Source organism: Bolinopsis microptera, chromosome 13 (assembly GCF_026151205.1).
Source record: "Bolinopsis microptera isolate Bmic1 chromosome 13, MBARI_Bmic_1.0, whole genome shotgun sequence".
Lineage (NCBI taxonomy): Eukaryota > Metazoa > Ctenophora > Tentaculata > Lobata > Bolinopsidae > Bolinopsis > Bolinopsis microptera.
Window position 1 is genome coordinate 87,021 of NC_087084.1, and position 27,947 is coordinate 114,967.

Consider the following 27,947-nt stretch of genomic DNA (forward strand, 5'->3'; position numbering starts at 1 on the left):
CGTCCGAAATGTGACGGTTTTTGTTCAATTTCGCCATATTTTCGGACCGCCAAAATTTCGGTCGTCGCAAATAGGTCCGCCACAAAAATGTCTTGTAAGGTATTGCTGTGCTGTAAAAATTGACTTTATTTATTTATTTATTTTATTTATTTACAATAACTTATGCTCCTGTAAATACTTTAATTAATTGTTTGTTCCGTTATTCTTTTTCCTTCCTCTTTTCCTTGTCATCCCCTTTAGTTTTAAGATTCTTGCTATAAATGGCTACAGCTAACACTATTAATGCTAAGTACCAAACAACAAGTGGGAGGTGGATCGTTGGTATACCGTTAAATCGATTTAACACCGCAATTCCAGTCGCAAGCCTGGGACCACTACTAGCATTGTCACAACATCTACAAAGCTGCCATTTAGCCTGACTGACAATTTTCTCGACTGACTGACAATGTTTCTTCTTTTCCCCATTTAGAATACAAAGATTAGTACATTTTAGCTTATGATTAATATTATATTTTTACCTATAGTTTACCTAGATTAGAACAATTTTATCTCAGATAACGATGTTTAATAAATGATGCAAAGAATTTCGAAGATCTAATCAACACCGACTTTTAATGTGTAGGAGTACAGCAACGAAATATATATATATGTATCTCTCTCATGTATTAAAAAATTTATCCAACAACAAAAAACTTACGCAATTCTTTTTTTTTCAAATTTATTGTAAGTAACTCAGTCAAACATATTATTGTAAAATAGAAAGAGAACTTACAATTCAAAAGGTTTTTAATTTACATTTAACTCTGGTCACTTCCCGCTAATTGATCTTATATCAATGTATATTGCATGTTTATGAATTCATTCTAAAGAGTTGAAACTTATCACAAATTGAACGACTCCTTCTAGAAGCACTTCTTGTGGACCCAAAAAGAACCTCCTTCATTGTACTCTGCATTCGTTACCCACATCTGTAAAATACAAAAAAGGATTTAGCAAGGGAAATAGAGGCACGGATTTTCTGCCCACACTACGCCATGTGGCGACGGGCCACATGGCGTGGGTCAAAAGGCGCAGTGTGTTTAGAGCTCCCACCACTAGTCACCGGATTCACACAACGAGGCGTGTAGTGTGTTTAAAGCTCCCGCCAGTTGGCGTTGAAACTCTTGGGGAATAGAGGCACGGATTTTTAAAATCCGTGCGTCTATTCCCCTTGCTAAATCCACGCCAAGTGGCACAGTGTGTTTAGATAGACGGGCCACATGGCGGGAGCTCTAAACACACTGTGCCTTTTGACCCACGCCATGTGGCCCGTCGCCACATGACGTAGTGTGGGCAGACCCTAACGTTACTGTAATGTTTCAAATTATATTTTAAATGTTCAAAAATGTCACATAATTACCCAGTCAATTTTGTTAACGAGATACACAAAATGCTTAATAACTTCGTCATTTCAAATCCGTTTCACATAATTTGTTTCAGATCAGATGCAACATTTAATAATCTACAGTTTCTGAAAAAATTAAGCGTCTAGCATGTTCAGAGAGAACAATATAGATGTTTAAATATTGAATGGGTGTGGTTTAAAATATTCGAATTTTCAAATTTTGGCGACGGAATCCTCGAACAAGTAGGTACAGTATGCCATCTGCAAAGCAACAACTCTCAAATATAAAACACAGCGGAGGTATAATTAGACCCAACATATGGGTACTGACTTTTGGCCCACCCTGTAGTTATTACATGAGTATCGCATGGGTAGGTATCGCATGGGTAAGTTACATCTTACTATAACCAACTCATCATAAGACCCATAGATATTTTGTTTGCAGATCATGCCAACGATTGGAAGATAATATTTAATGAGGATGAGAGACAGAGAAACTTCCCGCGGCACATTGCAGCTACGCTACTAAGACCTGATGTAGTGATCTACCTTAGGGCCAATAAATTTAGTTCACAATAAATTTGGTTACCATAATTTTGATTACCATAATTTTAGTCCCAAATTTCGCAAATTTTTAGGCTACAACAATTTTAGTCACATTTTTTGACTTTTCGAGACCATTTTCCATTCCATTTACTTTAAGAACGACAAATTTAGTCCACCCCGTCTGAGCATTACAGATTAAGCTGCAATGCATTACTCAGGAATTTCAATAACATCAGATCCAGAGTTTAAGTCTCTGTATCACTAAGATCTTCAGTAAACTGTTCAGTTTCTTTTTCACCTTTTTTCGACTTTACCATTTTTCTCGGAACGACGTAGTTTATGTCGATATGATCCTTCAGCCGTTTCAACAGAGCATGCATTGGGATGTATCGATAAAAAATGTAATGTCCAAGAGGAGCTCTAACCCTTTAAGTGCAATAGGACTTTGGTACGGTTTTGTGCAGTAGGATTAGGAACGGTGATGTCATATATTAATTATTAACAATGTTAGCTTAATAATATTCTTTTATTCAAATTTCTGATTGTTTCTGAATAGACTCAGTGAAGACAAATTCTAATGGAAATAAATAGCTGAATAACGTATCGACATTTCTATCGACATTTACAACGCTGCAAATCGGAGCAAATATTTCCAGTATTCATTCAAAACAGTGTCAGAGCTTTGAAACAGTCATTTCCTCTAAATTTCTCAGCCTTTCAACAAAAAACACTATTCGAACTCAGGAAATCATGTTTAAACCAACACATTCAGTTCAAATACGTACTCATCGAACAACTAAAGAAGGACTCACTCCAACTGAAGAACTTTTTACGTGATTCTACACCTGAACATTTTGCTTTCATTTCGCAGCTTTATTTTCACAACAATAATCAAACTAAACAAAACTCTAAGACAAGACTATGTAACAAATTTAGCTGGTTAGTATACAAATACTACCTCCCCTGTTGGAAAAACAGAGAAAAATTCAATCAGAACTTCTCTTATATCCACTTGTACCACCACATCAAGAAACAGGACCAACTACCACCCCCTCTACATACCATTTTCGATCATCGTCCTACTCTACGTTCATCCTCCTCTACCTCCCCTCCTCGCCCGCTTCATCAACACTCCAATTCCAATCCTACTTCCCCTACTCATCCCCCTCCACTCGCTACCCCGAGAGAAAAGGTCACGTTCGTCAACATTCCAGAGAACATGATCAATGATGACACTGTAAGCCTACTCAGCCTCGGTCCAGGGTATGCCCTAACCCCACGACTGGACAAGAAAGGAAAGGAGGCCTTACTCACTACGGTACAGGAGAATATTGCTGCAATGGCCATTAATGTGCGTTGGAAAGAGTTATTCGCTAACACCTACTCAACTAAGACGCTTAAACAACATTTGAAGAACATTGCACCATTCGAGCAAACTTACACTCGTGCTCCACCTCTAGCAGACACTACCGTCGAGAACAAATTGGGTGCACTTCGACGAGATCTGATCAATATCACCAAGACAGCTCAAGTCACACCCAATCTCACTCCAAAACAACGAACTGCCCTCAGAAACCTGAAGAAAAATGAAGACCTTCAAATTTCCGTCGCTGACAAAACAGCAGAGTTTGTAGTAATGCCTAAAGAAGATCATATCAGGACAACTACCTTACAAGACATTTTTGTGGCGGACCTATTTGCGACGACCGAAATTTTGGCGGTCCGAAAATATGGCGAAATTGAACAAAAACCGTCACATTTCGGACGTCACAGAAAATAAGGGTATTTTTCATCATTTTGTTTTCTGACACAAAGCTAAAGGAAATTCAAACTTTTCTAAAAATCGGTAAAATCATGTTGAAACAAAATGAAACTTATAAATCGATTTCTTCATCTTCCTCTAAGGGGTCCGGCTCGACTCTTTCAGTTTCACTTATTGAGTTTGGTATTAAATTGTTTATCTTGACTTAGTCTCTTATAAGACGTTTATGTTAGCACATAAATGTAATTTATTGTAAATTTAAAACGTATTACTTGACATTAAATTCATCATGGAATATTGTGTTTATTTGTCCCACCATCATATCACTAACTTTTCAAGAACAAAATGAATCGATGAAGCCACAATTATTGGAATAAGCTAAAAATAATGCGACGTATTCTATTACGACGACCGAAATTTTGGCGGTCCGAAAATATGGCGAAATTTCGGGAAAACCGTCGCATTTCGTACGTTATAAAAATGTCTTGTAAGGTACAACTCACCTCAACAATGGAAACGTCTACAAGAAGATCGACATACCACAGGATAAACTGGGCAAACAAAAGTACATAAACAAGTTAACTAAAACTCTAGAAGACGATGTTAACTCAACATTCAAGAACATTGCCAAGAGTCGTAATCTCCCTCAAGATGTTACTAACCTGTTAATGAGCCATCACACCACCCTCGCTACTGCAAGAGTGATGCTTAAAACACACAAGTACACAAGTGATGAGATCAAGACTCTTAACCCTGACACAATGAAAACTAGACCTATTGTTTCAGGCTGCAACTCCCCTTTCCACAAAATCCGTTGGTTCGTCTGTCACATCCTATCTCCTCTGATGAATCTAGTACCTTCTCATTTGAAAAACACTCACGATTTTCTTCGAAGGATTAGAAACATCACACCAAATGATCTGAAGAGTCTTACTTTCTTTACAGCAGACGTCGAAGCTTTATACACCAATATCAACGTACTAACAGCAATAGAAGATGTCATGGAATTTGCCAAAGAAAATAGACAGTCAATCAGTACATACGGTCTCCATCTCTCTGATTTACAAGAACTACTAGAGACAACCCTAGGAAAGTCATATTTTGTCTACAACAATCAAGTCTACCTACAGCTTCTTGGATTGTTCATGGGAACCAACCCTGCACCTATACTAGCTACTGTCAAAATGTGGAAACTGGAAAAACTTTCAGTCTACGTAGACCTGAGGATAACACTGCCCACCTACAGCAGGTTTTACGACGATCTAAACGGAGCCACCACCAACAGACGAAAAGCTCAGCAACTGTGCAACCTCATCGAACAACAAGATCCTGACAAACTTATCAAACTAACTGTAGACTACCCTGACAATCAGAACGACTTTGTTCCCTTCCTCAACACGGAAATAAAGATCGACTCAGATTGAATAGTACATTCTAGACTCTACAGAAAACCACAGAAAAAGCCACTCACCCTCCACTACAACTCTCATCATACAACACGTACAAAGAATGCTACTGTTGAGAGTATGTACAACACCGCAGAGGCAGTCTCTAACAACAGAGAAAACGAGAAGTACTCAGAAAAGATGATAGATAAACTTCTCATCAAAAACGGCTACACTGATAGAGTCTTAGAAACCATAAAGAACAAGAGAAAACGTAGAAAGAGAATTAATCAGAACGTACAGAACAAAGACCAAGACGGAGCGATTCTCAAACTACCCTATGTCAACGAAGCTACTAGTCGCAAATACAGAGATGCTGTCAGACATAGTGGACTCCCCATCAAAATTGTCGAGAAACCTGGACGGAAACAGAAGGATCTCCTTACAGACTCCAGACCCCTTGACAAGAAATCCTGTACAACATCAAACTGCAGAACATGCGCAGCTTTAACCGATGGAGAATGCACCACAACTAATACCGTCTACCACATCACTTGCGAAGTAGACAATTGTACCGAGAACTATGGTGGGGAAACATACAGACCGATCAAGTGCAGGTTCGACGAGCATTACCGTAGTGCGGCAAATCCAACAGCAAAATCTTACGAAGATAAGCCACTAGCAAAGCACTACAGGGAAAGTCACCCTCAGCACAAAGGCCCCCCAAAGCTTAAACTTCAAATCGTAGATAGAGGAACATCACTCATCAACAGAAAGATTAAAGAAGCCCGATTTTTAGTTGAAAATAAACCAACACTCAACGATAAAACAGAGTTGAACAATCTAACACAGTTTTTAGTTGAGTGACGTGTAAATAGTAATACTCTCGTTTAATTCTTTTATCTCTTTTAATCTTTTATCTCCTGTATAACGTCACGCTATTCGTTAATTTTCAGATGAGCCCAATTTTGTCAGTTTTATGTTCATATTTGCTCCGATTTCGTTAAAAACTATTTACGGTTGATAACTATTTTACAGTTATATATTTTGTTTGAAATAAATTTCGTCGTCAAATTTTTAATGTGAATATTGATCGTTATAATTGAATTAATACTATTTCAGAATATGAGTATGACGTAGAAATGTCGATACGTTATTCAGCTATTTATTTCCATTAGAATTTGTCTTCACTGAGTCTATTCAGAAACAATCAGAAATTTGAATAAAAGAACTATCAAATCATGAGACTCAAAAACACTACACGAATCCACCAGATTAATAATATTCATGCCATATTTGCTCAACTGAAATTTTGGTCTGCTTTAAAATTAGTCGCCGAAAAATTTAGTCTCATGAAATTTGGTTTACAACAATTTTAGTCAAAAGTTTGACTAAATTTATGGTAGACTAAATTTGTCGTTCTTAAGGTATTCAGATAAAGCAAAGAAGGGTTATCTAATGGAGCTGACTTGTGGAAATTAGCAGAACTTTGCTGATCAAGAGAAGCGAAAGATGAAGAGATATCAGCAGCTGACAAAAGAGATAGAAGCCAACGGATGGGCTTACAGTAGAAGTGGGAGCTCGAGGCATGTACAACTATAGCCTCCCAACCTTTGGTTGGGAGGCTATATGAAGATCGCTGAGATCAGCCTGAGGGCATCGTATACCATCTATTTGTCCAGAAACACTACCATATGGACAGATGATCGGGAGTAAGTCAAGAGACCAGTAATAGCTTAGTAGGAGCGTAGAATGTTTGGGCCCAGAAAAGCATGTTTAATACCGCTATAAATTATAATGAACCCGTCATAAGCCGGGGACTACTATGAAAGTGATGATGCTGTGTTGTTGAAGGACCTTCGACCAATCAGATATGTACCTCATCACGCCAAGCAGTTATGCTTCTAGGACCTAGGTGAATATACACTTAAAGAGTACAACAACTTTATAACACTCCAAAGCGAGACGATATATATGGATGGATGGATGGATCCGTACCATTTTACTGACACCACGGCATCAACTTTAACGCGACTTTCCGCAAAAACCGTAAAAGAAATACAACTGATCCTTTTGACTGGCTCAAATGCTTTAATGGCCTCCAAATCAGCATGAAAAAAGATAAAATTGGCCAAGAAATAGGAGTTTTAGAGCCCAAAATTTGGGCCCCGAAGTGGTGTCAAAAACGCGAATTAAATAGGTAATAATTATTTCAGTCTCTTAAGTCTTGACGCCATTTTAGGGTTATACGGGTTTCAGCTAGTTATATTAGCGTAAATAAGAGTGAGAGAACAACTTTTACATAATTGACACTATTTTAGGGTTATACGGGTTTCAGCTAGTTATATTAGCGTAAATAAGAGTGAGAGAACAACTTTTACATAATTGACACTAATTGGTAACGTCACTAATTGGTGACGTGATCTTGGGGCCCGGACCAGCTTCCTTACCCAAAGCTTCCAGTGCATTAGTTAGGGATACTATTAAAGAAGTGTCAATGGAGGTAATTATAGGTAAGCGCCCCACAAAGCCTTGTTGCAGAACGCAGTTAGATTAAACAGAAGGCTCCTAGTGACAGCAACAATAGGAGCAAATACTCTCGGGCCGAAAATTGTTGAAAAGAGCTACAGGAAAGACGACGAGAATTGGGCTCTTAGAGTTGCAGCAGATTTGGAAACAGCTACTGTCACGGCCGGCAAAGAGAAGTCTGTCCGGTAAGATCAACTGCTGTCAGAGATAAAACCGGGAAGTTAATTGCTGGAAGATGCTGCAGCGTTTTCAGGAAACACTTATATAGATCTAGAAGGAGCGAGCGAGATGGCTAGTGACCACAAACACTGGAGGGAGATGATACGACACAAACGGGAGTTCATTGGTGCAGACCACTCGAATGATTGAGAATACAAGACCTTATCAAGAACAAGTAAGTACTGGAATAGTACCGGGGACATGTTCTAAGGAAGTTTTCTTTATCTTCTATTATCGGGCAACATATGGAAGATTTAGGAAGAGCTCCATCACGGACTTTTCATATCTCAGTTCACAATATCCGTGAAAGTTATCTCATTTAATTAGTTTTCAACATTTTTGCATGAAATTATTCTGAACATTTGAACATTTAAAATATAATTTGGAACATTACAGTAACGTTATTCAAATCTTCGATTATTGGGTTGAAGAATGGTAAATCTGCCATGATCTCCAGAGTTCCCTTGTTCTTAGTGGAGCATCCCGCACAGATACGGTGTAGCAAACTAAAAGTTTCATGGATGTGTGAACAACAATCTCCAGTGACATGATTACAATTAAAATGGCAAACATTATACGACACAGTGCTCTTTTATCAAACTCTTATAATTATCAATTATTCAATACTAATAAAACCTATAATTAACAACAATTCTTAATGCCTATAACTAATAAATTCTAACTAAAAATGTCTAACTAAAATTTCTAACTAAGAATTTCTAACTAAGAATTTCTAACTAAGAATTTCCTAGAATAAATGTCTACATTTAGAGATAATCTCAGATCTTTTATTTATTGAGTCTGGGTTTTTAAGGATGTGTAGCTTTTCGTCTAGGCAGAGGCCACAATACCCTGTCCCTGCCGTATAATTATTTGATTTAGTGATAATCTTCCAGTCTATGCTATATTCAATGTTTTTATCCTTGAGGTCCCATATCAATTTTGATTTGAGTTCGGAACTTAATCTGTGCTTAGGATTTTTGAAGCTTAGTCGATGATACTAATAAAGCTTATTGAATGGGAAAAGCGAGCAACCGATTCCATTCTCGGTATCAATTTGCATTTGCGGAAGGTTCCTCAAATTAATATCATATCCTTTTGTTTGGAAAAGAGAGACACTGGCAGCGGTTCACTCTATCCATGATTATGGGTTTTGGTAAAATATATACATATACTTCACGACAATGGCACCACTTTAACCTGTATGACAAAAAAAATCTTGGGTTCGAATTACATGTATGATTATTGATTACATGGCTCCACTGGAATGAGATAAGAAAAAAATTGATTAAGTTAGGCGGACTGCAACAGATGCACCGTTTGTTTGTCATTTAAAAACGGTGTAAAAAGTTATATTTTCAGTTTTTCGTATTTGATAACAATATTTAAATTGTTATCAAAATATTTCGTATCTAAATGTATAGTATCTAAATATATCATATCTAAATGTTAATTTCCCTCCAAATTTATCTTATGGAAATATTTGTATACCTTTAATGACTTTAAAATTTTTTAAATGTGTCCTTCTGCGTTTGTTATTTTATTCCGATAATCATTACTTTTTTGTGTTTACTAGCAGGAACCCGTCTAACCCTAAAGTGGTATCAAGACTCGAGAGACTAAAATAATTATTACCTATTTAATTCGCGTTTTTGACACCACTTGGGAGTCCAAATTTTGGGCACTAAAATTCTTATTCCTTGGCCAATTAAAAAAAAGAAGCTGATTTGAAGGCCATTAAAGCATTTGACCTAGTCAAACAAGTTTCAGTTGTATATCTTTTACAGTTTTTGCGAAAAGTCGCGTTAAAGTTGATGCCGTGGTGTCAGTAAAATGGCACGGATCCATCCATATATATATATATTGTGCTATGGATAAGATCGATATTTTAGTTAATGAAAGAGATTTAGAACATGGCCCGCCACACAGACCAGCATTCTGCATTGCGTGACGATATATACATGGCATGGCCTGGTACTGTTGAGGAGCTTCTACAATTTATGGAATGGCTCAATAGTATCCATCCGGACCTTGTGATTACTTACGACTACTCTAAGGATGGTGTTGAGTTTTTAGACACCTATGTCTATGCTGTTGGCGATGTTATTCATACCAAACTTTACTCTAAGCCCAGTGACACCCACTGCTATCTCATCCCCACCTCATGTCATAGGAGCCATGTTCTCAAAAACATACCCTATGGTGTGGCGAGGCGAGTGAGGCAGAACAATAGTGAAGACACTAATTTCTTAGAGCAAAGGGAGGTATATACTGGTTACCTTGTAGCCCGTGGTTACCATTCTAGTATTGTAGACGATGCTTTCAACAAATTTAGTGATATAACCAATAGGAAAAACTTGTATGCCCCTAAAAATAAGGATGAGACGACTACTTGTCTAATACCTATGGTGATGGATAAAAATCCAGCACTTCCCAACATGGGGAGCATTATTCACAAGTATAAGCACCTTCTTAATCTCGATCCAGCCTTGAAGAAGCTAGTACGTGCTGACAGTGTATTTGTAAGTCACCGAAAGAATCAAACTATCGGTGGCATGCTTGTACACAATAAGTATCGTGCTAGTGGAACTGTAAGCAGTGATAGAGATGGAGGAGCCACTGCCAGTCAATTTCTTGAACCAGACGCTGCAATATTGCCGGCTGTTCGGGAGGCTAACAACGCAGGGTGCCATGCCTGTGGAAAATGCTATGTTTGTAAGCAAAGTTTCCTGTCCCCTTGTTCCAAATTTAGTAGTCACCATTCCAAACAAGTTTTCCCTATTACTAAATATATAACTTGTCAGAGTAATAACCTTATTTATTTAATGGAGTGTAGAACTTGTAAACAGTCGTATGTAGGATATACTACTTCTAATCTCCCTAAGAGATTTTCTAATCATAAGAGCCACATTAAGAAAGGTATCAGGAGTTGTAAGTTAGTAAATCACTTTTTAGATATTGATCATGATTTAGATTTTAGTTCAGTAGCCTTATATAACTCTTCACTTAGTACGCACCTTTCTGTTATTATAGTGGACGCTATAGAATTTAAACCTGAAATCAGTAAAGCAGATAGGGAAAAGGCCATGGAAGCTAGAGAGGGGTTCTACCAGACCCAATTGAAAACCCTTGAGCGTTATGGGGGTATGAACACCCTCGATAGTAACCACATCCTTTTTAAATCCGCTGGAGCTTAGTGTTTAGTTTATTTATTTTATTTAACATGATCTTAGCCTATAAACCCGTGTTTAGTTTACAATATTGCTATCAGAGACGTATTATATTCATCACTATTTTAATATTTTTACTGCTTGATTCAGAGAAATCTAGCTTTTTCCGAGAAACTAATCTTTAATAGATTAGATAAGATGTAGATGTACGCAGCCATTCTTTTCGTTTGATTATTACTCAGTATTTTTTAGTTTTGTACCGTTTTGAGTCACATAGTTTTGTACGTCTTCCTAAGACTTGTTTTCCTTTCCTAGTTTGTAAGTTATTTTAAAGATTTGTGTATATTCCAGTTGCTTTTAGAACAATTTTATCTCAGATAACGATGTTTAATAAAATGATGCAAAGATCTATTTCGAAGATCTAATCAACACCGACTTTTAAGTTTTAATGTGTAGGAGTACAGCAACAAAATATATATATATATCGAGACGATTGAATATAGCATAGACTGGAAGATTATTACTAAATCGAAGAAATATAAGGCTGGAGCGGGGCATTGTGGCCTCTGCTTAGACGAGAAACTATACATACTTAAAACCCCAGGCATTATTAATAAAAGATCAGAAATTATTTCTAAATGTAGGCACTCTAGGAAATTCTTAGTTAGACATATTTAGTTAGTATTTATTAGTTATTAGGATTTGTAGTTATTTATATAGGTTTAGTAGTATTGAGTAATTGTTAATTGTTAATTATAAAATTTGATAAAGGAGCACTGTGTTGTATTATGTTTGCCATTTTTATGTTAATTATGTCACTGAAGATTGCTTTTCAAACATGAAACTTATAGTTTGACAATTGCATAGTTTGCTTTGTACCGATATTTCATGCTCCTAGCTACAGCTAGTAGAGCCCTTTTTCTATAAGAGAAGAAAACCAGTTGTATATCGAGACGATATATATATATTATATATATATCGTCTCGCTTTATATATAGTACGATATACTATGACTCACACGGTCCCTCCCCCTCAGTAAAATGTTAATACGACTGTCATGCATGGTTCTATGTCTAACAGTTTCGCACTGCCTGGTTGATCGTCCAAACATCATAATAATGCTGATGGATGATATGGGTTGGGGTGACGTGGGGATCAATGGAAACTGGGCTAAGGAAACCCCTTTTATCGACAAGATGGCAGCAGAAGGTATGTTGTTCATGAACTTTTACACAGCTAACCCGCTCTGTTCCCCCTCACGAGCAGCCCTAATGACGGGGAGACTTCCTATTAGAAATGGATTTTACTCAACAAACGCTCATGCTAGGAACGCTTACACTCCTCAGACCATTGTCGGTGGTATCCACGAATACGAGCAGCTCCTTCCTAAACTTTTGAAAGAAGCTGACTACAAAAGTAAAATAATTGGAAAATGGCACCTGGGACACAGGAGACAGTTCCTTCCCTGCAATAGAGGGTTTGATGAGTTCTTTGGCTCAGGAAATTGTCATTTTGGACCATTTAACGATGTTAAAACACCCAACATGCCAGTGTACAAAGACGACAAAATGGTTGGAAGATACTACACCAACTTCACCATTGGAAAAATGACTGGACTGTCCAATGTGAGCCAAATATTTCTCCAGGAAGGTCTTTCATTCATCGAAAAGGAGCACTCTGATGGAAATCCGTTCTTCCTTTACTGGACACCGGACGCGACACACGGTCCCAACTATGCCAGCCCAATGTTCCTCGGGAAAAGCATCCGAGGAAGATACGGAGATGCTGTGATGGAAATGGACTACTGTGTAGGCAAGATCTTACAGAAGCTGAAGGAGCTAGGGATTGACAAGAACACTTTTGTCTTCTTCACGTCTGACAACGGGGCAGCTACCTACAGAGGTTCAGCAGGCGGAGACAATGGTCCTTTCTTGTGTGGAAAAGAGACAACATATGAGGGAGGGATGAGAGAACCAGGGATAGCTTGGTGGCCTGGTTCAATCCCTGCTGGAACCATTACTCATCAGCTCGGAAACATCATGGACCTTTTTACTACCAGTCTAACTTTGGCAGGGGGTAAAACCGCCTCAAGACAGAATTATTGACGGCATAGACCTGTGTCCAGTTCTACTGGACGAGTCAGTCCCAGTGATAGACAGGTCTATATGGTATTACAGAGGTAACGAGATGATGGCAGTGAGGGTGGGCGCTTACAAGGCACACTATTGGATGTGGACTGGGTTCGGACAAGACCCACTGAAGTTCACTTTCTGCAGAGGCCAATACATTTCCAATGTTACAGTTCACGACCAAATAGATCACACGGATAAACCAATACTTTTCAATGTTAATAGAGATCCAGGTGAAAAGTATATCATCGCATTCAAAAGTAAAGAATACAAAGCTGCCATGGAAATCATCGACCCCATCGTTAAAGAGCACAAAGCAAACTTGGTACCAGGAGTGCCGTCCCTAAACTATTGCGATGTTGCAGTGCAAAATTGGGCTCCACCGGGCTGTGAGGACCTTGATTACTGTTTGCCTGTACCTGATTCTAATCCCAAGCTTTGTGTGTGGGGTCACTGATGCGATAGAAGAGAAGTAACTGGGAAGCTACACAGAAAAAGCTTTAAAATTGTTTTTTGAAGAGACATTTAAAAATGGGTGTATTTTTGTTGAAGTTTTAAATCGAGATTTTGTTTAATACGATAAAAATGTGTTATGTCACTTTTAACCTCCGAAAATAATTTATTTGTTTCATTTAATGAAAATGGTGGAGTTTTTTTTGGCAAATAACCTAGGTAGACGCTATGAATTTCAAACACTGCTGCTTATTTCAGGCAAGATTTCGCGACAATTGACCCCCGACAATTGACCCTCCCGACATTTGACCCCCGACAATTGACCCCCCATGTAACTAGGGTTAGTGTTAGTGTTAGTGTTAGTGTTAGTGTTAGTGTTAGTGTTAGGGTTAGGGTTAGGGTTAGGGTTAGGGTTAGGGTTAGGGTTAGGGTTAGGGTTAGTGTTAGGGTTAGGGTTAGGGTTAGGGTTAGGGTTAGGGTTAGGGTTAGGGTTAGGGTTAGGGTTAGGGTTAGGGTTAGGGTTAGGGTTAGGGTTAGGGTTAGGGTTAGGGTTAGGGTTAGGGTTAGGGTTAGGGTTAGGGTTAGGGTTAGGGTTAGGGTTAGGGTTAGGGTTAGGGTTAGGGTTTGGGTTAGGGTTTGGGTTAGGGTTATTGTCGGGGGGTAAATTGTCGGGGTGGGGGGGGGGGGGGGGGGGGGGGGGGGAATTGTTAGGTGGTCAACTGTCGGGGGGTCAACTGTCGGGGGGTCAATTGTCGGGGGGTCAATTGTCGGGGGTCAATTGTCGGGGGTCAATTGTCGGGGGTCGATTGTCGCCCACCCTCAGGCAACTCTTTATGTAAAATACTAAAAGTTTCTGCGACTCACAGATTGGAATGATGATAATGAAGCAAGGATAGATCCTCCAATCCATACCGAGTACTTCCTCTCAGGGGGGCAAACCACTTTTATCTTCATTGAGGGTGGAGCTAGCGCTGTTAGCTCCCTCTGCATCCTGTCTGCTATACCTGTCATGCTAATAATGAAATAGTGCTAAACCTGTCTGCTATTATACCTTTCAAGCAAATAGTGAAATAGTATTACACTTGTCAAACTAATAGTGAAATAGTGCTATATCTGTCGCTATACCTGTCAAGCTAATAGTGAAATAGTACTACACCTGTCTGCTATACCTGTCAAGCAAATAGTGAAATAGTATTACACTTGTCATACTAATAATGAAATAGTGCTAAACCTGTCTGCTATTATACATTTCAAGCAAATAGTGAAATAGTATTACACTTGTCAAACTAATAGTGAAATAGTGCTATATCTGTCGCTATACCTGTCAAGCTAATAGTGAAATAGTACTACACCTGTCTGCTATACCTGTCAAGCTTATAGTGAAATAGTACTACACCTGTCTGCTATACCTGTCAAGCATAATAGTGAAATAGTATTACACTTGTCAAACTAATAGTGAAATAGTACTACACCTGTCTGCTATACCTGTCAAGCTAATAGTGAAATAGTGCTATACCTGTCTGCTATACCTGTCAAGCTAATAGTGAAATAGTGCTATACATGTCTGCTATACATGTCTGCTATACAAGTCTGCTATACCTGTCAAGCTAATAGTGAAATATTGCTATACCTGTCTGCTATCCCTGCAAATAGTTTTAACCTGACCGTCAAATAATCGTAACTTGTATATCAAATACAGCAACTATGCTCTGATAAAGAAAGAGGCTTGTAAATCCAATAGTAGAAGAATGGAAGGTCTATAAAGTTTTTTTTAAATGTTCAGCATACCTGAAAACATTGTAGAACCCCCAGAGAGAACTAGATTTGCGTAGAGATCACGTTTAATATCAATGTCACATTTCTGGATTGAGTTGTAGCACGCTTCATGCACTCCTTTAGCTTCCATTCCTGTAAACGAATAGCCGAGTCACACACATGTGACATATACATTTTTTGTGTTCTAATAACTAAACTTAAATATTGCCAACATTTAAATAATTTTAAGAGAACCTTAAAAACTGGTCTTATTACTTGTAGTACCTCTAAATTACAGTACAGTAAAATCCCTGTATAGTACCTCTAAATTACAGTACAGTAAAACCCCTGTAGTACCTCTAAATTACAGTACAGTAAAATCCCTGTAGTACCTCTAAATTACAGTACAGTAAAACCCCTGTAGTACCTCTAAATTACAGTACAGTAAAACCCCTGTAGTACCTCTAAATTACAGTACAGTAAAACCCCTGTAGTACCTCTAAATTACAGTACAGTAAAACCCTGTAGTACCTCTAAATTACAGTACAGTAAAACCCCTGTAGTACCTCTAAATTACAGTACAGTAAAACCCCTGTAGTACCTCTAAATTACAGTACAGTAAAACCCCTGTAGTACCTCTAAATTACAGAACAGTAAAATCCCGATTTACCGCAAACCCCGAATTAGTGTGGCCATTTTCTTCCCCAAAAATTAAGAATAAACTTGTAAATCATAAATGTAAACAATCAAAACTCTGATTTACGGCGGACCCCGATTTAGTGTGGCCATTTCCTTCCCCAAAAATTAGGAATAAACTTGTAAATCATAAATGTAAACAATCAAAACTCCGATTTACGGTGGACCCCGATTTACCGCACCTTTTACCTTTCCCCCAAACTCCGCGGTAAATCGGGATTCATGTACAAAGTATACATGTACATAAATCTACGTAGCTACATTAGTGAGCCATTGATCACGAACACAACTTGAGTAACTGGATCTTCATTTAATTAAGTACTAAATCTTTAATTCAATTAAATACTAAACCTGCAATTTAATTAAGTTCTAAATCTGTAATTTAATTAAGTTCTAAATCTGTAATTTAATTAGGTTCTAAATCTGTAATTTAATTAAGTACTAAATCTGTAATTTAATTAAGTACTAACTCTGTAATTTAATAAAGTTCTAACTCTGTAAACTTATACTCACCGATCATAGTAGGTTGAAATAAAGCTTCGGGGCCCCTAAATCGTTCATTTCCAATCGTAATTACCTGGGTGTACAGGTGAAGGTATCAGAAGGGAGTCCAGAGTTGAGGATAAGGTAAATTTTAGGGCAACGTTACGATTTGAGGGGGGGGGGGGGGGCTCTTCATGAACATTTTCTCGAAATTGAGTTTATAGTCGTTTCTGATAAAAAGAGATTGATATTCATCAGCTGCTTTTGGTCCCATGGAAAAATATTGTTCCGAGGTAAAATTATCGCCGTTTAACTTCAAAGGTCAACGCTTACATTTTTTAGCTATCACCCTTAATTTTTTAGGATATTTTCCATGGATCATTTAGAAGAGAACTGTAGAGCCAGAATTTTGAATAGGCCTTTAAAATTTTTAATTCGATTTTGAAAATCTTCGACCTCTAAAACTCGTCAAAATACGAGCGGCCAATTCCATTTCGGTATCATTTTGCATTTGATAACGGGAATTAAAATAGATATCTCCTTTTGTTTAGGAAAGGGAGACACTGTAACGATCAACTCAAGCCAATTTTGGGTTCCGGTAATAATATCCCCTTGGAATACAGCTGAGTAAGCTCTTTCAGAAAAAACTCACCACAGATTGTTCGCCATGCTTTCGTAGAGCAAAGAAACCTAGAGCTGACCTGGTTCCGAACATCGAGAGCGCTGACCGACGCATTTGACCCAGGAGCAACTAAACGAACAATTGTCACGAAGAATGTTCCCATGCCGAACAGCCAACTCGTTCGGAGTAGACTGAGGGATTGGTTCCAACAAAAGTGGGAACAAGCTCGACTTGAAAACAAAAAGCTTGCATTCTACAACGAAATCAAAAGCAGCTTTAGATTAGAACCATGCCATCTCTAGTCTCTACCCAATCACAAGAAAACCCGATGAACCTCATGGACAAGCTCCCACAAACTCAATATCGAGACAGGGCGATATGGCTGGAAAAATTCAAGCATCTTCTACAGAGCTTGCCACTTCTGCTGCGCCTCAGACAGAATCACCTCAGACCTCCTGAACGAGCTCCCTTTAAATGACATCATCAAAGAAGACGAAATTCATATACTTAGAGAATGTCTAGTCTACGAGGAGATCAGACACAGAAACAGCACGGAACTTCACAACCTGCTCACAAATAGTCAATTCAGTAAATTATTTGAGGAGAATTACATTCTTGAGACTAGAAATTGTTTTTATAATTTATTTAGTGAAAGATTTCCTAAAAGTAAGCTGTGACTTACTTAATCCGTGCATATTTTAAAATCATTTCTTTATTTTTGATATGTTATTTGTTTGGTTGAATAATTTTAATTTAATTGATCTGAATCTGACACATGTAAATTTGTAATGATCTTTCTGATTTCTAATTTCTAATTATGTCACGACAATCTATCTTAAAACAGGGGTTCCTGGTTCCTTCCCGATACTCCGAAACTTGAAAAAAATTGCCATCGATTTGATCAACGTCTAGCCGCCCTGCGAAATTTCAGATCTCTAACTTAGTTTAAAAGTGGTTTTTAAGCAACTTAATGTAGGTAGCGATTTTGGGGTTTTTTTTACCGAATTTCGTATAACAGCTGGCTCGTATTTTATGCAAATTTCTTAAAAATCTCCACATTGCTTATTCCTGTCATCTTTGACATTGAATTAGAATGTTTTAAACTAAAAATAAACCTGCTGAACGACTTCTGATGAGTCTTATTGCCTGAAAAAAACAACAAAAAAACAGTAAACGAGGTATAAAGTCAGCACCGTGATGCTATTGTTACCTGGCCATCGGGTAGCTCATATGCTTTTTCAAGACCATCTGAAGAATCTGGAGCTTTTAGCTCTTTTTCAAAGTCCAACGCAATGTACGATAGCTTTTCCTGCGTCAGAATATTCAAATTCAGAAACATTAAATACTGAGTGTTCCCAAAAAAGACCACCTAGAGATTAGTTTTAAACAAAGATCACATAGTTGCCTTTTTGGGCCATCTTGTATGACACAAACGAGGGTTAAACATTAATTAAATACGTTGATTACGACATAGACGAGGGTTAAACATTAATTAAATACATTGATTATGACATAGACGAGGGTTAAACATTAATTAAATACATTGATTATAATGCAAACGATATAAGTGATTAGAGAATAATGTTCATTAAAGTTAATACGCTGCACTGACTGTATTAAAGTTTATAATGATCAGTGAAATCATCAGTAGCCAAAAGTAGACTTTTCACGAAACTATAATCAGACCAAACGTTAAGATAACCAGTTATGATTAATTCTGCTGCCAAATTGGACGATTTTTTGTTTAAAATTTAACTAAAATTCAGGGGAAAAGCGCTCTGTCTGATGCCCGCCTCCCCACATAGTAGGGTCAGTATGTGTATCACACTGTTTTAATACGCTGCACTGACTGTAATGTTTGTAGTTTGTACAATAAAGGAATACCTTAATATCTCTGACAATTTCCCTCTCTGCGGTGGTGATGAAGACATATCCCCTCTCAGTCAGGAGCTTCATCAGATGGTCAGTTAGATCCCTTCCAGCCAAGTCTAGTCTCATCACAGCGTGAGGTAGAGCGTACCCTGTAAACACAGTATAGTTGCAATATTTGTAGAATATAGTGAGGTAGAGCGTACCCTGTAAACACAGTATAGTTGCAATATTTGTAGAATATAGTGGGGTAGAGCGTACCCTGTAAACACAGTATAGTTGCAATATTTGTAGAATATAAATCTATAGGGTAATGAGAATAATTCAAAACTAATTTACGTGGTTTTCTAAAGACCAAAAATCGTAATTCGTTTGCTTTCCCTGTACGATTTTTTGTTTGAAATGATTCATAACATTCTGAAAAGGTCAGAATAGTACAGACTGTCTGCACTAGAAATAATCTCACCCTCATAGATTGGGACTGCATGAGTAACCCCGTCACCAGAGTCCATAACCTGGCCGGTAGTTCTCCCAGAAGAGTAGAGAGCTAACACCGCCTGGATAGCCACGTACATGGCTGGAACGTTGAACTGTTCAAACATTATCTCCGCCATCTTCTCTCTGTTAAAGTGATGACATTTCGGTAAAATGTTCAAAAATCGAGGTAACCGAATACTAATATTAGTAGTCAGTAGTAGTATTAATACAGGGGGGGGGGGGGGGGGGGCAAAGGTCAGTAAGGGTGGCAGACAACTGAACCCAATTGAACCTAGTTCCCACGCAGTTAACAGGCAACCAATCAGCTTAATTGGGTGACCAATCAGCTTAAATCCCAAAACGACAACTGAACCCAGGTCATATCACAACTGCACCCAAATTGGAAATACGACAACTGAACCCAAGGAAATACGACAACTGAACCCAACGATCGGATTTTCAGGTTCTCCTTCTTCGCAGGGGACTGTGGTCAGGGGAGCTGATGGAACGCACCATTAGCACGCTGGATACTTGGCTCAGGTTACTTGACTCAGATCTCGTGACTCCTGAATCCTGATGCTTTGGGAGGGCCTGCCATGGTTCAGATCTCGAGCCCTGGGTCGGATCTCGATGCTTAAGGAGCAGTGGATCGTATCCTTTTCGGCACGCTTCGTGAACACGTAAGCTTGTTAGATCAGATCTCGCGATCGAAAGGCACCTGAGACCTTGTCATCTATTAGTACGCTTGTTATACAGATCGGATCAATACATAAGGAAGAGAGATGGTGGTCACAGTATCGAATCATGGTTGTCTTCAGCAAGTTCATCAGTGGACAAAGAGGAGCTCAACTACTTCTGGACACAGACGGGAGATACCCCTACTACCTCTACTTGGAGATGCCAGAAGTACCGAATCAAGAAATGTCCTGCTCATGTATTCCTTGACCATGGAGATCAGTCCTTGGCCAGCGGTGCCAAACCTCATTCCCACGACCCTGACAAGGAGTATTTCAGGGCTATTCGTGAGCAGCAGGTGATAACCGATTTTCATATCGATCGTCTCGCTGTTGGAGTCACTCCCTCCAAGAGACGGAGGAACACGAGCTCGAACCTTGAGTTATATGATATATGTTCTAAGTTTGACAGTTTTTATACAGTTTTAGATTATCTTTTTGCCATTGCTAAGTGCTTTGGACACGATGTTACTGCTTAAGCTGAAATATTATGATGACTTTGTGTGAGATTTTAAGTAATAATTATTATATATTTACAATTACCTATTAAAATTAACATTAATGAAATATTGTCTCTGTTTTGTCTCCGAAATTATAGCACTAGAAACCAGGCAGCAGCTAAAAATCACTAACAGTTTAACGGTATTTGGAAACCTGTTAAACTGTTAGTGATTTCTAGTGACGATTGGGTTCAGTTGTCGTTTCAAAGTCAATTAGGTAGTCTGATTGGGTTTATAATTATTTTCCCAAGCTACCCTGTCTAGGAAAAATCCAAATTGGGTTCAGTTGTCCGGTAGCCGTCAGTAATCATACGTTGTATCTTATACCACCGCCGTGTTTTATATTTGAGAGTTGTTGCTTTGCAGATGGCATACTGTACCTACTTGTTCGAGGATTCAATCACCGAAATTTGAAAATTCAATTTTTGGGGGCACACCCAATCAATATTGAATTGCTTATACTGGTGTTTGTGAACATGTTAGAGACTCCGTTGTAACATATTGCAATAGGTCATTTAATCTGGAATATAATCTGAAAATATGGTGCGAAACGGATTTAAAATGACGAAGTTATCAAGCAATTTGTTTATCTCGTTAGCAAAATTGATTGGGTACTCAATAATAACCCAATTACGACACCGTAATTGGGCTCTCTGCACGATTCCCATAATGCAGATCTAGCCTCAACCCAATCACCTGATCACACGTAATGAACAAACTCGTTATGCTTCATATCTCGGTCATCCGAAAAGCTAAACTCTCATTTTTTTCAGGAAAAACGTAATTTAAATGGCCAAACACCATTCAATAAAATTTGATTCGATCCGACTATCCAACCTATCAAATAAATGCGAAAATGAACCTTCATTTGAAAAAAATGAACACGAATATTTTTCGATTTGACAAATTCCTAGAACCAGTAGTGCCAGGGGTAGTAAGTCATATCAGAAAGAATTATTTCGATTGGGCACTCAGTGACTGAGCTACTAAGGCCAACGTATGGGTACTGACTTTGCCCCCCCCCCCCCCCCCCTGTACTATAACTCCACTTTTGACCTATTTGACGGCCACTTATTATTTTCATAATTGCACCGGTTTTTCCCAGGGAGTGCGATTACAAAACTGGTTGCACTGTTTTGAGAGCAACCGAAAACATATTCGGTGTGATTACAAAGCTAATCGCACTGATTTTCTTAAAGATACTGTGATATATTAATAGCTTTCAGTGGTAATTTAACGGGCGATACTTGGGTGGTCTGAAAATCCACAGCAGGCAAGCAAAACGTTCAAAAAATCATCACAACTGCAGATAATAGGGATGGACCGATTCTTGGTCCATCCCATCCTAGCGGCCAATAGCAATCGATGAGTTATGTCACGTGACTCAGATCCGACCAATCACATAACAGGAGCAATTAGCATCGGACGGTTATCCTATGTTTACTTTTCTTATCTGTATTTGACCCTCTGTTGAGATGGTTATCAGATATTTTTGTGGAGTTACTAGATTGTACAAATCAACCGAGAGAGAGTCGGCGGATGACGTCACTTCGTTTCTCGGAGGAGGTTTCGGGTTGAAGTGGAGGGTTGAAGCGCGCTGTTCTTTGAGTTGCTCAGTGCTCTCAAAACAGTGCGATTAGTTTATAATCTCACTGTTTTTAGAGCAACTAACTAAACAGTCCGTGCGAATATAAACTAATCGCACCGATTATATAACACCAGAAGTAGTTATACTTGACTTAACTGACTTGTAGTGTAGTGTTCCCGAGATCCATTGACAACAGTTCTCCACAGCTTTCTGTCCTCCATCAGTCTAGCTATCTCATCTACTGACTTCAGCCCAGTATCTGCTTTTAGGTTATCTAGTAGTGTTAAGTAAGGTCGCCCCCTGTTAGTATGCCCATGACTCGGCTTCCAGAGGATCAGTTTGTTCAGTGTCAGCTCAGGATGTCGGTGAGCATGACCTGCAAGTCTGAGCCTTCGTTGGGTGATCTTGGAGCCGACTTTGGAAAGATCACCGTACAGGGTTGCTGACATAGTCTCGATATTGATTGATGTTAAGAGCCATTCTAAACATTCGCGCATAGCAACCATCAACCATCTTCTCTAGCCTTTTCGTCATAGTCCAAGTCTCCGAACCGTACAAAAGCACCGACTCGACTAGTGTTGTAAGTGTAAACACTCTGATCTTAACAGACTTCCTAAGCTTAGAATTCCAAAGTTTTTGAGTGTGTGGCATGCTCCCCATACTCTTCCTTTCCTAACCCTGATATCACTCTCACTGTCTCTGATTCTTGAACCCAGGTAGGTGAAGTCTTCCACATGCTCTATTGTGCTGTTACCCAGGGACTTGATAGTATCAGGGTTCTCGATGTTCTTAGTAATGAATTTGGTTTTCCCTTCATTCAGTCTAAGTCCCACTGTTGCAGCAACCCTTTCTACCTCTTGCATCAGCGTCTCTGCCTCCTTTACAGTATCTGCTATCAGAGCAATGTCATCCGCAAAACTCAGCCTTGACTCTCCTACTCCTATAAGGCTTACTGGTAAATCCTATTTCAGGGTGCTTGCTTAAGGCTTGTCTCATGCAATAGTCTAGTATAGGGCTATAATGAACAAGTATGGTGCTGACGTATCCCCTTGAAGAACTAGAAGTTTAAACGCGAATCTAACTGCATGTATAATACGATTACACCAGTTATTGCACTCGGCTGCGCCTCTTGAAATAACTGCAATAATCGAACTCAGCTTCGCCTCGTGCGATTATTGTATCAATTTACACTTGATTGCGCCTCGTGCAATTAAGTGCAATTAGTGTACTCGCATTATACGCTGTTAGATTAGCGTATAATATACATCGGGTTGTAATAATACCTGTTAGTTTTAGGGTTTAAAGGAGCCTCTGTAAGCAGCATTCCAAATTCCTCTGGTGAAACACGAAGCTCATTGTAGAAAGTGTGATGCCAGATTTTCTCCATATCTTCCCAATTGGTGACGATACCATGCTCAATGGGGTATTTTAGAGTGAGGATACCTCTTCTACTTTGGGCTTCATCTCCAACATAGGCTTCTTTCTGTCCCATACCTATCATGATTCCCTGTGAGGTATTAGTGTTGTAGTATTAATAGTTAATAGTTAATAGTACTAAGTTTACAGTATGCACTGAAGGGGTATCCTAGGAAGTTTCTTGAACTTTTAACAGTTTCCTATCATTTGGCTGAGTCGACCGAGGAAATCTCATAGATCCAATGGATCCTTAGCTACTTCCTAGACTAGGTGACACTGGGATTCGAACCCTGAACCTTCTGCGCAGAAGGCGGATGCTCTAACCACTAGGCCACCTAGACCCTAGTAGTGCAGTAAGGGCATAATGTAGTGGAGGGGTGGGGGCATTCACAAATAGATGCCTTTACAAAGTTTCATGTTGAGTTTATGTCATAGTTCAGTCGAGATTAAGAAGAGAAAACCTCGTATGCGCTGTGATCTGTACGTGCGATTTATGTAAGTAATTAGAATAATCTATACACTTACTTAGGTATCTATTATAGATACATTTGATATAATATTGCATGGTTGAGATAGATTATGATTAACCTTAAAAATGAAAGCTTAGAGCATAAAATTTTGTTAACGCTAGGTGAGAAATTGCAGATAAAAATAAATGCAGATTTATTTAGAACGAATCCATTTTTTCTCAGCGGTAGACATAATAGCTAATTGAGCTCCCTTGTTCGCAAATCTGCTCAAACACCCTTGCGGTTTTCTTATTTACATTTTTGAGGATGTGCATTGTGCTGATGATTTTTGATGAAGGAACGTGCAGCGACATCGGACACATCAACTAAACGGATCGTTGCTGAAGTTCATTCAGGACTGGACTTCGAGTGCAGAGCTAACTTTGGATGTCGCACCAGCAGTCTCTCGAAGATGGTGCGAAAAGCACGAGCTGCCTCTAACAGACAACCTACCAACCCCACCTCCCTGGAGTTCCTATCCATTCCTCCTTCCTACCTCAACACAGCTACTGGCGACCCGGTCACCAGGCGGTCATCGCCTCCTTCTCTGTGATTCCGGATACACCTCTTCACTAATTTAAAGAATTAGTGGACTAAAGTAGAATTAAAGAAAAGTAGAGTGGAGTGAAGAGTAAAGAAAAGTCGATATAAGATAAACTTGTCACTATATGGTGCTGTCACTATATAGTGCGATAATGTTCCGTCTAGGTAGGGTCTAAAACAAGGGTTTGCTGTCTGAGGGTGTAATTTGGCAAACTGTGCTAGCTTGTTCACTTCACTCAACTACAAGGTTGTTACTGCATCCTTCAATTCAGGATTCAATCTATTACATTTTAGACCAAGGAATATGAATTGAGCAGCTATAGTGCCTAACAACAGCATATTTTCTTTCTGAGTGGTGTATATGGGATTGTGTGGTGGGTTCCTGGTGCTGACGAAGCAACTGCCTGTTCCGAGATTTTATGAGGCGTTCCATGTTTTTCATACAGCTGTATGAGACTTTTACACTGTTCCGGTTCAAGATCTTGTGTAGTGGATTGTCTCGAGGAAAGTTTCTTGATAGGACCAAAAGCAACTGACAGAAATTACTCTTTTCTATCAAAAAAACAACTAAAATGATGATTTCGAATTTTTTTTCTTGAGACCCCTAAATTACAGCAAGCTTAAGTTCCTGAGCACCATAACAAAATAGCAATTTGTGAGAAATCAAAAATTGATAGGTACTTGAAATTTGGTATGCATAAATTCGACACCTAGTGACACAATGTGATGAAGAGTTTTTAGCAACTGCTCCTATATAATATGCTATATTTTGTATCATTTCTCAAAAAAGTCACACTTTCTGTGGTACACCCTGTATATATGTCCTCGAGGGCGCTAGCCCGAGGACGAAATATCTTTGTATAGCCCGGAGGGCCCGTTGGGCCCGAGTGCTTTATAACGAAACTTCCGCCCGCGAGTTACTGGGCGGCGCTCAGCCTTACCTGTCATTCCGCCAAATCTCCATGATTATAAACATAAATATAATAGCCTGCCTGGGGACCCCAGATAACCCGCGATATGTAGAACGTAAAATTCGCAAAAAACATAATTTTACTGGCGGTGTCAAAACAGGCAGAGGCGGCCATTGCTTTCAGGTCGATACGTAGTAATAGTAATAGTATACCTAGTATTTCGGGATAAGGGTGGTATAGTTAGTGTCCAATTAGCTGATGTTTATTGAATCTTTATTGCCGAGTACAGCTGCCTTCGGGTAGTTTTTCTTAATCTATTACAATTTTATATGAATGGGAAAAGCGACCGACCGATTTCATTCTTGGTATCATTTTGCATTTGCGGACGGTAATTCAAATTAATATCATTTACTTATGTTTGGGAAAGAGAGACACTGGCAGCGGTTCACTCTACCCAATTATGGGTTTTGGTCAAATTCATTTATAGAACTATAGAAAATATACCTTAAGAACGACAAATTTAGTCTACCATAAATTTAGTCAAACTTTTGACTAAAATTGTTGTAAACCAAATTTCTTGAGACTAAATTTTTCGGCGACTAATTTTAAAGCAGACCAAAATTTTAGTAGAGCAAATATGACATGAATATTATTAAGCTAAAATTGTTTATAATTAATATATGTCATCACCGTTTGTACTGCACAAAACCGTACCAAAGTCCTATTGCACTTAAAGGGTTAGAGCTCCTCTTGGACATTACATTTTTAATCGATCGATCCCAATGCATGCTCTGTGGTAGTATGTAAGTATTTTGCACTTTTTTTTCAAATTAATCTGCACGCCTAAAATGAAAACATTGTCAGATTGCAGGTGCACCACACTTTTCACTTGAAATAATTACTGGTAGTAGTGGTACAACTACAACTACGAGTAAATTGTAAGGAAAATTAATTGTGCGTGGTGTAACCGCGGCGAAATTCTTGTTAATATACTAATATAGTAAGCAAGAAAAATGGTCGTTAAGGAGTAAGAATGTTGGTATAAATATATATAAATAAGTTCGTAGTGAAAATCGTTTGGGAAACAAATTTTGAACGGACTTTGACTTGGACGGACATTAAACAGACAAATGTCATTTGAACGGACATTAAAATGAACGCTAGGGCCTCCAGCGTCCAATAAATGTCCGATCAAATAAGGTCCGATAAGGTATACTAATTCATTAATCACTTTATATCCTGAAACCATACTACACAAACCTGGTGTCTAGGACGACCCACAATGGAGGGGAACACAGAACGGGGAGCATCATCTCCAGCAAATCCTGCCTTGTTTACTCCAGATCCATTGTCTAGCACTAAGGACGGAAACTCAGGGTCTCCCATATCTTCGAATCAAAACAGTGTTCACAGGGATAAACTTAGGTATAAACGTGTATCAATGTAATATTTGACCTGAATGGTGGAGCTGTACATGTTTACCAATACCCGGAAACAGTTTTTGCTTTGGAAAATATTTGATAATTGATAAGTAATTGCATTTAGAAGCCTGGTTTATTCAATATTTATACAGTATATAGATTATAGCGGATGTTACAATTGCCATTGGGTGGGAAGACTGGCATGGTCAATGGATGATGATTAATCACTCTACACTCGACTGTCACGTAACTTTTTCAACCCGTTCTCCAGCTGGCCCTGAACGACTATTCGAAACCCTAACCCTCCTATCTGATCCCAACCCTAACCCTAACCCAATCCCTAACAAAAGCATATGCTGAAACCCTAACCCTAACGAGAAATTAGACCAACTTCCTTATACGGTCATATCAAGTGATCAAGACAGTTTTTCACCAATATCTCGGCAGGGGAGCATTTTAACCCTATGTGATGGGAGGTGATTCTGAATCAGCGTCCGAAAATAGATCGAATTAAGCTGGTTTCAACTGTCGAGGGCCCTTTTAGAACAATCTCGAAGATCGACTGTAGAGTGATTTAGCACGCTCGATGGTCAATTGCAATGTTTATCTAATACCAGAAACCCGCTGTTTATCTAATACGAGAAAGCCGTTGTTTATCTAACGTACATAACGCCGGCACGCACAGGGAAGCACGAGGGATTCAGTGGCGTAACGTTGCCTGTTGGCGCCCCCCGCCAAAAAAAGCGCTCTAGAAACACACTTTTTTAGAGATTTTAAAATCACCTAATTTGTTCAATTTTAGGGAGGGCGCAAAAGGGGAGGGTGCGCCAACATGACAGGGGGCGC

The 27,947-nt window shown here is 38.8% G+C and overlaps 2 protein-coding genes across 2 annotated transcripts in view; one reads left to right on the forward strand and one right to left on the reverse strand.

Annotated features, from left to right (window-relative positions):
- The window catches only part of LOC134825582 (N-acetylgalactosamine-6-sulfatase-like), a 62,111-nt gene extending 48,345 nt beyond the window's left edge, over window positions 1–13,766 (forward strand). The window contains 2 exon segments of the mRNA XM_063837821.1: window positions 12,032–13,067; window positions 13,069–13,766. Coding sequence (XP_063693891.1) covers window positions 12,036–13,067; window positions 13,069–13,581 — 1,545 coding nt within the window. The 5' untranslated portion in view covers window positions 12,032–12,035 and the 3' untranslated portion in view covers window positions 13,582–13,766.
- LOC134825584 (uncharacterized) lies at window positions 873–27,066 on the reverse strand. The gene is made up of 9 exons (XM_063837823.1): window positions 26,941–27,066; window positions 23,585–23,808; window positions 19,469–19,623; window positions 19,018–19,154; window positions 18,344–18,442; window positions 16,542–16,605; window positions 15,366–15,485; window positions 14,442–14,581; window positions 873–968 (listed from the first exon to the last, which is right to left on the reverse strand). The coding sequence occupies exons 1-9, from the start codon at window positions 27,064–27,066 to the stop codon at window positions 903–905; spliced, it is 1,131 nt and encodes a 376-aa protein (XP_063693893.1). The 3' UTR covers window positions 873–902.
- Between the last annotated feature and the right edge of the window lie 881 nt (window positions 27,067–27,947).